The sequence below is a fragment of the Apostichopus japonicus genome, chromosome 22 (genome assembly GCF_037975245.1).
Source record: "Apostichopus japonicus isolate 1M-3 chromosome 22, ASM3797524v1, whole genome shotgun sequence".
NCBI lineage: Eukaryota > Metazoa > Echinodermata > Holothuroidea > Aspidochirotida > Stichopodidae > Apostichopus > Apostichopus japonicus.
In genome coordinates this window covers 24,243,191-24,256,579 of record NC_092582.1, presented here as the reverse complement: position 1 = coordinate 24,256,579, position 13,389 = coordinate 24,243,191, and the positions used below count along the sequence as shown (strand labels likewise).

The 13,389-nt window shown below is 38.7% G+C and overlaps 2 protein-coding genes and 1 long non-coding RNA gene across 20 annotated transcripts in view; 2 read left to right on the top strand and 1 right to left on the bottom strand.

Annotated features, from left to right (window-relative positions):
- LOC139963627 (uncharacterized) overlaps nt 1–1,822 on the bottom strand; it is a 160,804-nt gene extending 158,982 nt beyond the window's left edge. For 12 of the 15 annotated variants that reach the window (XM_071964611.1, XM_071964610.1, XM_071964616.1 and 9 more), the window contains exon 1: nt 1,072–1,598. In XM_071964611.1, coding sequence (XP_071820712.1) covers nt 1,072–1,285 — 214 coding nt within the window. In that variant the 5' untranslated portion in view covers nt 1,286–1,598. Of the gene's footprint in view, nt 1–1,071 lie in introns of all 15 variants that reach the window. The other 3 variants (XM_071964624.1, XM_071964625.1, XM_071964622.1) reach the window with 2 other exon arrangements.
- Nucleotides 1–13,389, top strand: part of LOC139963637 (uncharacterized) — a 664,171-nt gene that overhangs the window by 218,578 nt on the left and 432,204 nt on the right. The window lies entirely within an intron of this gene.
- On the top strand, nt 2,483–4,681 carry LOC139963642 (uncharacterized). The gene is made up of 2 exons (XR_011791705.1): nt 2,483–2,705; nt 3,899–4,681. It is a non-coding gene; the product is annotated as an uncharacterized lncRNA (long non-coding RNA).

The window sequence follows — 13,389 nt, the reverse complement described above, 5'->3', positions numbered from 1 at the left end:
GGGTGTTTAAAAGCTTTAAAAAAAAATTGATCTGCATAGGTATATACCTGAAATGGATTAATACTCATCAAATATGTAAATTGCAACTCAGTACGGCTGCAAAAGTTTAGCGTGCCTGCTATATTGTTGCTATGAATATTTGAAGGTGCGTCATCAATTACAAAGGTGTGTCAATTATGAACCTTTACTAATACGTATAGGCCTACTCTACAGTTATGCACACATAAGAACCCAAATAAAAATTAAAACATCAACATGTGTGCATCAGGTCCCTTTTTTCTTCTGCCAAACAGTATGTAGGCCATATGCAACTTGCTAGGCCTAGTAGGATGGTGACTTCGAAGTTCGGCCACTTAAGACTTAAAACACCCGAAAACTAAATCTTCTGGTATAAATCATTTGAAAATATACTTCATATGGTGGGAGAATTTTGTTATAGTACGATACACGGCCAAACTTTCTTTCCTGCAAACTGTTTTCACGTTGTTTTCCAAGAAGATTCTTCGTGATTGTGGAACTGGTATTTCTTGCTAGAGTATTGCGAAGTTCGGACGCGCAACCCACAGTGTGGCGATGGTGATAAAATTGGGGGCGCAGTTGCTCTTTCAGTAATTATAACAGACTTCATAGATCTTCGTCATTTTATTGACAAATATGTAAGTAATTTCTTGCACACGGGTCATTTTGGAGAGAAAATAACTGTAGCTTCGTGCTTTTTGGTGAAATTTGGCTCTTCCTGTAGGTTTTCATGGTGAAAATCGTGTATTTCTTAGGGTGCCCGAACTTCGCAGTATGGCGAACTTCGTAATACTGACTATACTAGTAGGCCTAGTAATACTTGTGTGCAAGCATCTGTTATGTGATGTTATGTGTTTTGTGAACAATCTAACCTAGGCCTAGGCTATCCTATGCCATTAAAATATTTTCACTATTTTAACTTTCTAGCGTAACACACAACCTAGGGTCCAATCTGGGATAAACCTGTAACTTAAGCCTAACGTTATACAGTACTTATAGGCCTATGGCTATAGGCTACTGTAGCCTGTAGGTTATGCTGCTTATGGCCCCTACCTCGAATGCTACTAGAACTTGGCAGGTTCGGACTCGATGATCGCCTCCTTCTAAACGATTGCCTTGTTTGCTCAACCAAACTCGGCATTGAGCTAACGTTTGGCCTGTCATTTTCTACAGGATCAGGAAGGTGGAAGTCATCATCATCGTCTAAAGTCTGCCGAATGGCTGCTTGAGCGTTATTTACCAGATTGTGCAAGTGATTGACATCCATTTTACCTACAGTAGTCTTGTTATGTACCGACTCTAAGTCGTACGTGAGCCGAGAGCTAGGTATACTTTCGTCGGTCTCATTTGTGCTACATGTATGTACTAGGCATTACGTTAGCCAGCAAGCACGCTAGATTCAATCCCACCCATACGTCGACGCGACGACGATGGCAGCCCCCTGTACGTACTCACTGTCACTTTTCTGTAGCTTAATTTTCGCGCCTTTTTATGAACTTATGCATATGCATTTCAGATATCTCGAATTCAGTTTCGGATATCTCGAATTCAATTTCAGATATCTGAATTAGAATTTCAGATATCTCGAAATCTATTTTAGATATCTCGAATTCAATTTCAGATATCTCGAATTCAATTTCAGATATCTGAATTAGAATTTCAGATATCTCGAAATCTATTTTAGATATCTCGAATTCAATTTCAGATATCTGAAATAAGAAATAATTTCAAATATCTAAAATTCCCGATTAAATGTTAAAATGGCTTTCCATAGGGGCGAAACTGTAGATTCGGGCATTGCAAACTATCTGAGAAATTTACAATCACAAGAAAAGGAAATGACAGTTGGAAGAAATGTAAATATGTTGGAAGCTTGCTGGGAACCGAAGAAGACATTAACAGAAGAATTGGTATAACCAACGGTGCTTTCAACACACTGTCAAGCATTTTTAAAAGCAAAAACATAAGCCGGAAAATTAAGCTTAGGATCTTTGAGACTTTATTAAAGAGTATTTTTTTGTACAATTGCGAACTGTGGGGCACAACGAAGGATCTTGACCGCAAAATTGACACTTTTCAAAGGAGACTACTTCGAAATATTCTCAACATTAGATGGACCAATAATAATTGGTTATCAAACGATGAGCTCTACAACGAAACCAACCAAACACCTTGGTCATCGATAGTCGCACATAGAAGATTGAGATTTTTCGGTCATGTAGCAAGACTCCAAGAGGACGCTCCAGCAAAGGTTGCTCTAAGAGAAGCACTGAGACATACTGCTAAACCAATTGGAAGGCCCGTGACTACCTTGCTTGGAAAAATAAAGTCGCAATTCAAGGACATTAATATTAACAGTTTCGAGGAAGCAATAAACCTTGCGCAAGATCGTAAAACGTGGCGGAGGTTAATCACTGAGCATGTCGAATAGACGAGACTCAACTTACTACTTACTACTAAACTATCAGAGCCGTATATAGAGAGAGTTTGGCCAACTGGCGATTTGTGACGTCACACGCCAACCATGGGCATCAAAATAGGTCCAGTTGTCGTTACCAGTTGCGCGAAACACGAAAAACACCACACACAATATACAGCAGCTTTGCACACTGTGCTCGTTGCGAACAAACGAAGCGACTCAGAATGTCAGATTTTGACAGGCATACGAGGAACAAAATGGATATCAGGTAATGAATTAGAGTATGCGTTAGTTAATGACATTTACGTTTATCTTCACACCTGAAATGCATAGAAAACTAGCTGAAAACCTGTCATTACACTTGTTTTATTTTACGCCTCATACTACTAGTCCTACTTTAGTCATACAAACGAAAAGCACACATCAGTCCTGGCTAGGCTAGATTACAGACGCACAACTATAGCATCAGGCCTACATTAATAGATCCTTCAATTAAATTAAGTAGGCCTACACATAAAATGACAATTTATGCTTCACTGATCTTTTCAGGTTTGCCAAAAAGTAGTTGTACCAGAGGTCATTGTATTAAACTCCAGAAGTTACATAGTAGGATTAATATTCGGCATAACTTTTTCTCTAAAGTCTAATACAACTTATACAAGGGTTGTGAATGGATGGAATGGTTTGCCTGAGAAGGTTGAATTGCAGGTAGTGTGAATGGGTTTAAGAATACTTTGGATGAGTACATTAAGCATTGTAATTGGGTATGACATTTGATGGCCTCGGTTTTATTCCTCTCATATAGCCTTAGGGTCCTTAATGGGGACTTGAATGTCTCTCCTGGTCTTTTTTTCTACTAAACTAAACTATATACTTGAGTGTAGGAGTTAGCAATAGTTGGGAGTCTGTGGGCAAACCTAAGACTGATATTGTGGTGTTAATTTCTCAGGAATGTAGTACTAGGCTATAGTAGGTGCAACAGATTGAATGGGTCTGTCGAGAAAAAAAAAACCTGCAACAACTGAAGACTGGTGTATGTTGTAGCTTATGTATTTTCCATTAACATATATACTATAAGGTCATGTCCTTAATAAGGTTTCATGGATCACACTGACATAGTGTGCCTACTTGTCAGTGTTGTCAACTGAGCACAGGGCTGATGACATCATTCAGTTTGTTATTATGCAGACAGCAAATGGCCATAATGATAATTATTAATTGTTATATATTCTTCATACTACCCTTACTGGCCTTACCTGAACAGTGATGTATAAAAATGCAAGAAGTCGTTAAGCTTTCCATTTAAGAATCGTTTCAGCCTGTCCTATTTCAAACATATGATTGGCAGGTTTCCACGTTACATAGCTTATCAAAATGGAGCTGTTCTGTAAAGCAAGAAAATCACACATATGCATGCATACAAACACACTCATATATAACAATTTCTGAATATCTTTTCAGCTGCCCAAAGGTACTGGAATGCAAGCTCTGTTGGGTGAATTAAAAAACCCTCATTGTACTCTTTTATCATGGTCAGCGTAGCTGGAACCAGCAATGATGGTGATGTGGATTTGACAGTACCTAGACAAGAATTCAATAGCTGCTTTGTGTTGAAGTGGGTTCAACTTGCTCAAGGCCATGACAGGATGACGACTAGACATTAGGATGAATTATCTGTTGCAGAGCTCTATAAACCAGGCAGTTGTTAAAACATCCATTGGGTGACCCTCACAGTCTACCAGGCACTGCATCGCAGAAGCAAAATGAAGTGTGTGTGATACCTTCATCTTATGAGAGTGGAATGGTATCAGTGTGGCCTCTGTCAATTTGGCTTCAAGTCTTTGTTTTCTTGAAAGCTGAGAAGATCTTTCAGTGGTTTCACACTGACCTCTGTACTTGACAATTCATGTGTATTTGCCAGCTCAGGAGGAAGCCAGATTTTAATTACATTAACCAATGCTGACTTTTTTTTTGGACATGTGGTACATCTGCAAGGAGGTGAAGGAAGCAGTTGGAGTTGCATGGATGTGGAATCTTGTTGATAGTCTGGCAGTCTTATCCACAGATTATCCAAAAGCTTCTCCACATTGCCACATTCAGAACTTATTACATTGATAAACTTGAAAATTGCAGGAATCTAACGAAGCACCCATCAAGGGAATTTGTTTGTATAATTATTGAAAGCTGTGACCTTCTGATGTGACAGACTAATGTGAAATAAAGGGCAGTAGATTACCTTGTAAATGAACCTTGTTATTGTTTGATTGTATCTAATGTTTGCAAAATTTTAAGTTGCATGCTACCAATTGAAACATAATTCTTTCTCTATTAATCAAATGGGATATAAATACTTCTCCTTAAAGGGTGTGGAGACTCCCGCACAAAGAAACGTCTCATGCCGGTTATCTGACCTAGTTTCGAATGCGGTGTAACAGAAGTGTTAGACACCACCATTGATCCCAGAAAATACACACACAGCTTGCTACCATCTGTAAATAGACATTAGTGTACAGTCAATACAAACATCACAGTCAATACCCACAACACAGTGCACATAGCAGCGTGGACATCTTAGGTCTAGATAAAAGATAACAAGGTATCAGGTTTCATTACTGTCTGCATTTTGTAGTGACACAAAAAAAACTTCACTTGCAAGCAACGGAAAGTAAACTTTTTCAGAGCGCGGAATGCGGTTTAGGGCAAGTCTTCAATACCTTTAAATATACTGCATCGGTTGTTGTCACTTGATCATTTGCTTGTGTGTGAGCTAAACAGCTTAAATAATATGTAAAAAAATAATACAAACTTTCAAATTGCCAGATATTTACTTGCTCAAAATCATTATTCAATCATGATTTGTTGCTATCCTTGAGTCCATTATTCAGATGATGAGGCAGATTCCCTTCAACTCTCCATGATGAAGGTAAAACCTTATATCTTAACCAACTGCCATTGAGTGTCCATTTGAAAGTTTCAAACACACAAGTGCATTGATTAAAACAAAGACTTTATTGCTGTGGTTGCAGGAACTGGATTTCAGTCTAGTAGTCACTCACCAGGTTTGTCTTTATCACAGTCTGCTAACTGTGGCTTTTTATGTTAGGAGTTTTTCTTCAGAGCACATGTCACCTTTGATTTGTAAAACAAGTCCTGAAATTCAGGGAGTTAAAATTTACTGTCTAAAGATAATATAAAAAGATTTTTTTTTAACTTCAATCGTCAATGTGGGTGTCAATTAAGGGAATAAGGAGGTACTGATGCAACTTTGATAAATGATAGTTGACTGCATCCAAATTAAACCAAGGCCTAGGCTATACTTTTGAAGAAGAAAAAATTAGGCTGAATTCATGTTAGCCTAAAAAGGCTAGGCCAATGCTGACAATTAACACAAACCAAGATCATTTAACCATTTGGGCACTTGTTTATGGCATACTAAAAGGGTCTATATAATTAGGCCTGTATGTGTACACAACCCACAAGTTGCCAATGAGTATAGACCTAGCCTAATTAGTTTAGGCCTAGGCTACTTTGTTTTCCATAGACCTAGTTTAATTGGGCCTTATACTGTACCATATTATGTAATGTGCTATAACAGTTGTAGTAATAGCAAGAATGGTCCAGGTCTAACTAAGCCCAGGCTTAACTTATGCTTCGGGCTTAACTAAGGATTAGGGCTTTACGTGATGCCTAGAGGCTAGCCCACCCTTTTACATTAAACTAAAAGTGATACTTTTTTAGGCTAGGCATAGCCTAGGCATACAATAACTAGGAATTAGGATAACTATATGTGCGACTGAAACTGCCATGCCTATGATTAGAAGAGCTGGCATAATGAAATCGAATTTGTGGATCGTAAAACGAGAGAGAATAGCCATGCATGTAATTACAGAAACCAGTCTGAACGTAAAATTCTCGCATTGCTTGTACATTACTCGTATTACACTAGGGCCTATGGCTAGTATGGGCCTAGGCTACACAGACTTTTTCATTAGATATCCATCTTGTTCTTTCTACTTCCAAAAATTCCTCTTCTTTTATGGTCAGTCGGAAAATCAAACAACAATATCCATGTTCTGACCGATTGCAGCATCCCCAGCACCATTTCTTTCATAATTTCGTACTTTTTTCGTGTACACAAACGATAGTCTATACACTGTGAGTATGCGTGTCGCCTGCTAAAAAGTTTTCAAGTGGACCTATTTTACCACCCTGTGTGGGCGTTTTCCCTCTCGACCAATCCAAATCGGTTACATGGTTGGCCAAACTCTCTCTATATACGGCTCTGCAAACTATCTAAGCGTAGCGCCATAATGTTTGGCGCGAAGCGTACAAGAAAATTTTGGCTGTAAATGCCTCCCAGATCGCCGGAAATGGCACTTCCCATGCCTTGTTAGTTGCATCTTAGCATTTTCTCTTTTGAAAATACTAGCGATATCATAAAAACCTTAAAAAAATTTGAAAAAAATATGCTCAAGGGGGGGGGGGGGCGGCTGCCCCCTTCGCCCCCCCCCCCCCCTTGGCTACGCGCCTGTTGACCTGGTAGGTCAAAAAACGTTTTAAAATGTTATCTTTAGATATTTGTTCATCTGTTCTTATTTAATTTGCATTTCCCTCCATTTTTTAGTGTTTGAATTGATTAAACTACAAAAATTTAAGACCAAACGACACTGCTTCATTCGTATTTTTTCGACGGAAGAACATGCTGTTTTACAAGAGGTGACTATTACGTCATTCAGGAAAAATATCAAGGGAGGCATAAGGAGAATTAAATACAGATCAGCAAAAATTAGCGAAAACATGCCGTTTTCTAACATATGCGAAGGTCATTTATGAATGGGGATGAAAAGGAGGGTACCCGGCCATAAATTTGATTTGAGGCCGATGATGACGTCATCGAGAAGCTTAGGCAGCGTTCGCCTCGGTCCGCTCAGCCTCCTCGATGACGTCATCATCGGTCTCAAATCAAATTTAAGACCGGTTCCCCTCGTATTTATCCCCTAATTTGAACTCTAATGACAATGTAAATGGGTACCATAGTGCATCTTGCCCGGTCCAAAGAGTGCTTGACCAATTAAAGTGACAACTAAATCAACAAATTTTTTAATTAATGTAACGGGAACTGAAAAAACCTTTAGGCCCCAAACACATCCAGCACGCCTTGGACCACCTACCCAATGGGTCATATGAACTCTAATGACATTGCAGAAGGGTACCATAATGCGTCTTGCCCGGTCCAAAGAGTGCTTGACCAATTAAAATGACCACTACATAAGCACTTCTTAAATGAAAGTAACAGGACCTGAAAAACACCTTAAGGCCCTTATCAAAACCATCACGGCTTGGACCACCTAACCAATGGCTCATATGAACTCTAAAGACATTGTAGAAGGGTACCATAATGCGTCTTGCCCGGTCCAAAGAGTGCTTGACCAATTTAAATGACCACTACATAAGCACTTCTTAAATGAAAGTAACAGGACCTGAAAAACACCTTAAGGCCCTTATCAAAACCATCACGGCTTGGACCACCTAACCAATGGCTCATATGAACTCTAAAGACATTGTAGAAGGGTACCATAATGCGTCTTGCCCGGTCCAAAGAGTGCTTGACCAATTTAAATGACCACAAAATTATTTCTTCTTTAATGAGTGTAACGGGACTAGAAAAAGCTTTGGGCCCTAATCCATGCAGCACGCCTTGGATCACCAAACCAATGGGTAACATGAACTCTAAGGACATTGTAAAAGAGTACCATAATGCGTCTTGCCCCGTCCAAAGAGTGCTTGACCAATTTAAATGACCACAAAATTATTACTTCTTTAATGAGTGTAACGGGACCTGAAAAAGCTTTGGGTCCTAATCCATGCAGCACGCCTTGGATCACCTAACCAATGGGTAACATGAACTCTAAGGACATTGTAAAAGAGTACCATAATGCGTCTTGCTCGGTCCAAAGAGTGCTTGACCATTTAAATGACCACTAAATCATTACATTTATAATGAGTGTAACAGGACTAGAAAAAGCTTTGGGCCCTAATCCATGCAGCACGCCTTGGATCACCAAACCAATGGGTAAAATGAACTCTAAGGACATTGTTGAAGTGTATTATAATGCGTCTTGCCCGGTCCAAAGAGTGCTTGACCAAATTTAAATGACCACTAAATCATCATTTCTTAAATTAATGTAACGGGACTTGAAAAAAATCCCTTTAGGCCCTGATCAAGACCAGCACGCCTCGGACCACCCAACCAATGGGTCATATGAATTCTATGGCCATTGCTGAAGAGTACCATTACGCGTCTTACCCGGTCCAAAGAGTGCTTGACTAATACAAATGACTAATGCACAATCATTATCGAGTAAATTCATCAATATTTTTTTTTTTTTTGAAGTTTTACTCTACGTGTGTACCAGTGTGGTGATACAAAACAAAAACAACACCTTTGGCGCGCAAGATTAATGCTAATTGGTGCTTTACGTTCATCAGCATACAACGTTTCCTTCCCATTCCGGAAGGGTAGGGGGGGGGGGGAGTGCGCGCAACTTCATTTCTCAGAATGAAGTGATTTATATAGACTGGCAACGCAATGAAAACCGTTTTTTGTTTATTATTCGTTCATTGAACATGCCAAAAAAAAGCTAGATTTGCAAAAGTAAAACCCCAGAAAACGCTAGATATAGATTTTCATGAACATATGTCATGTATCCTATTACCTTCCATCACAAGTTGCACTTATTCATATGATAGACAGTTTCATGATTATTTTAACAAATTTCAAGTCATAATGGCTCAGAATCATAACAAAACAACTATAGAATCAACAAAATTACAACTACTTCAGACGAAATTTAACTGCAAGTAACGATTCTCGTCTCAATCCGCGGTAATCCGCGGTAAGGCTGTGTACGTAGTGTGTACATTAACTCACCACAGTTCGCTCCTCACGTTTACTACATGCACACGTGCGCCTCAGCTGTACGTACGTTCTGCATTATTCATAATAAATATATCGACCGCGATAACATTGTGTAAAAGTAACATATAAATAGGTTCAAATGAGTTGCCACGCGGTAATTTCACCTCGAATGTTTCGGATACGTGCAATGTTTTTTTTATGAACCATCAATTTCGGGCAAAAAAAACGCTAGATTTGGCCAATTTTGAAAAAAAAAACGTACGCTAGAACACCAGAAAAGTCTAAAAACGCTAAATCTAGTGTAAAAACGCTAACGCTGGTAACACTGCTATAGGGAGTAGTCTTCGTTACCCAGCCGCCGCGCATTTTCACCTTTCGGACTCGTAGTTCAACGTGTAACAGCTTTGCAGACATTACTGTGCCACCTGCATGGGCGTCAATCCAGGGGGGACGGGGGGATACGTCCCCCCACATTTCGATGGGTGGGGGATACAATATCAAATGTCCCCCACACATTTGGAAAAAAAAATAGTGTCGTGGCTCTATTTGGTCAGGGCTTACACATCTCAGGATTCATATATCATCGAATATCACTCAATGTTGCTGAATGGAGAATTCCACCCAGATCTCGTAAGTTCGTACCCTGAGTTCTCCGACAATTTTAAGCTAAGTCTGCCTTTCTTTCGAGGCCAGTCCCAGTCGTCGTCGGTTGAAGGGTATAGACAAATATTGAAGTTGATGAATCCAGCGGTACGGGCTTTGTTTGGTGAAGTCGAAGCCGAGAGATCTTTTAGTGCTTTGAGGCGTTTGAAGACATGGCTACGGAGCACCATGACTCAACAGAGGCTGAATCATGTGATGGTGTGCCATATTCACCGCGAACGTCTAGCCCAGTTGAAGCCTGAGGAGTTAGCAGAGAAGTTCGTTGGTTTCTCGGATTACAGACGCCGCATCTTCGGGCGATTCCAGTAGAAAACTAGTGCACTCCGTCATTATCATAAGAGACAGCACTTCATAGCTAGAGTCAAAGCTTGTACATATAGTTGTTGTTTATGGAAATGAAATAGGGAGCATATTCCGTGGCAGCGCATCCCATGTTACCTTGTTTTTGAGTGATACCGGAGATTACTCCACAGTGAGAGCACTGGGTACACGCAGGGACGTCGCTAGGTTGGGGGGGGGTATGGGGGGTGTCTCACCCCAAACTTGGTAAAACTGAAAATAGTTGGAAAATTGGAGTGCGACAGTCGGAAATTCCGACTGTCGCACTCTAGTTTATCTAGGCCTATTCATTTATTCTTGTGATTATTGTGCATGACCTAACAATTAAAAAATTTTGGTCCAAATTGACCTTTAATCTGTCATATTTACCACGATTTCCTTGCCACTTTGAGAAATTGTATCTCGCGAATGATTCCAGTTTGATTCTGTCGGAAAAATTGGATTATTGCTCAATGCCGGTCTTGTTTTGAACCGGTACTCCAGGTTTTACAACTGAAATGAAAGCTTATAGGAAATAAAATTGGATAATCGGTTAAAAAAAATTTCAATGTTTTTTGACCGACTATGCAGGCTTATCGTTCATAATGCTAGATTATGGACTAATTAACCGGAATAATCGTTTGAATCCATATATGCCATACGTCCATAACGAGCAATATTTCGATGGTCATCCTGTTCAAATTATGTACATAAAAACAAGTTTGGCCTTTAACTCCCATCATAAACATATCGTTCAAACGAATGGTTTAGCTATAATTAAATTCAGCCTGTAAATGTATAGTTGTATTCACGACGTTAACGAAATCAACTTGGTTATTATCTCTCACAAGTACCCCACCCCTAACTTCCAAGGAATGGAAATAGCTTTTACGGTAGTAAGCTGTACATTACTCTGATTCCACCTTTGTTTCTCTCGAATATTCATTATTGTGAACATCAACAACTAACGAAATTCAGGGCGGCCCTTCTAATCTCAAATAAACATGGATTATCTAAAAAATAACCCTACATCATCACTCTGACAATCCTGACCGTAATCCGCAGTCTTCATCTTACGATAACTTTATTATAATCAGAAGAGAGTAGAAAATTTTTATTTAGAGGGCGCTCGTACGCTTTGCCCACAGATACGTAAGAACTGTGCGGCGATCACTGCTGTTAAGACCAGTGCAGAGAAATGGTTAACTTTGAATGCAACATTTTTAAGTGTATTTTTATATTGAATGCTAGTCTGTAACGTTGGGCTATTTCGTTTTAGGCTAAGTAGATTATTATTTGTATAATTATAACAAAAATTTAGGTTGATTTTGAGTAAATCTGTTATTTTCTTCAGGAATACCATAGCAAAATAGTTCGTTAAAATTGTAGTGCTAAATTCAAAGAAACAGTTTATTAAAGTTTGGATGTTTTCAGATCATCTTTAGTTCTTTAAAGTATTAAATCTAAATAAAAAAATATCTGTGTGACGACAGGTTGCAAGCTTTCTGTACTTTATTAATTACTCTCGACTAAAAAACAAGATGCATTAATTTGATTAATTACAATCTAATTTTGAATAGTATGAAGGTTTTGGTATTATTCTTAATAAGTCGAAACACGGCTACTTTAAGGAATTAATAAACAGAAAAAAACATTTTCTTTTCATCACAGATGTGTAAAGTAACGTTTGCTTAAGAGTATGTTCAGGTAAATTAAGATATCATTAAGCGATGTAATAATGTATGCAGAGCGAAGGCTTGTAAATGAAGAAGAAAAAGATAACACTGAATTTGTGTGTTAGATAACACAAATGTATTTTATCGTGTATTATTGGTCCAAACATTTTCTTTCTTATCAGCAGGTGTACGGTCACAGTCACATGGTAAGATATATTGATAATATTATCATAGAAGCTAACATTACATGGCTTGATCGGGAAGATTGAAGTTACTACTTTACACACAAACATGCTACTTAAAGTGTCTCAAATGTTAAATTATTTTCATACGTACGTTAACCAAACATGATCAGGTTTTACCATCGTTCCGGTCACATTAGCCTTCCACACACATCCCGATCTTGCCTCACTCTAGAAATGGATCGACTGTCGTTTTACGTAATATATTCATCTTGGAAAAAAATGACTTCCGGCAAATTAAAGTCAAAATTGCTTCGTTTATATTTAACTTTGACAAGGCAATGTTCATAATAATAAATTGAACCACATGTGTCCTCAGTACAACCTAAATAATTTAACTTAACCACGCCAACCTCCACCCCCTCCCCCCGTTCCGCTCCACCCTCCAGTCCAGTCTTACCATGATATATGTATGGTGATGCATATCTTACGCACCAACAATTGATCATGACGTCATATATGCTAGTGTGTCCAGATATACAGCCATCCACACCCGACTTCCCTTTCCTACTTTGAACTTTGATGTGTGTTCTGTTTTATTTGTTTATTAACTTCATGATTACTATCAGTAACTTGACTAATTAAACACGTAACATTAAGGAACAATCATTACCCATCACTGAACTTTGTATCAATCTGATAATATCGCTTGCTTGGGATGAATCACCACAGTGGTATACCATAAACCGCGGTTTTAACGAGATGATATATCTCTTTTACTGCAGACCACAAAATCACACCATGAAGGATGAAATAAGCCATTTATATTACTGCCAGACATCAATATAGGTCAATGTTTATGACCTTTCGAAACTGAGTCAAAGAGAGTGTAAACAAGAAAGGATTGACATCTATGTTGAAAACAAGTCTATGAAGCAAACCTTCAAATTCACGACATAAAATTATAAATAAAATAGAATCGGATATCGTCATCGATGTATTAATAAACATTCTCAGCTAATTTACACTTTCGTTTTCATTTTAGGGGACAGTTTAATGAAAACCCTGCAGACGGGGGTGACAAAGTGTTACCTAACAAAGGCCTCAAAAAATGTTAGCATACATTTTATAAGCATTATGACTTTGTCAATCCATAGAAACAGATATACGTGGTATCCAGTGCAGTTGGGGACG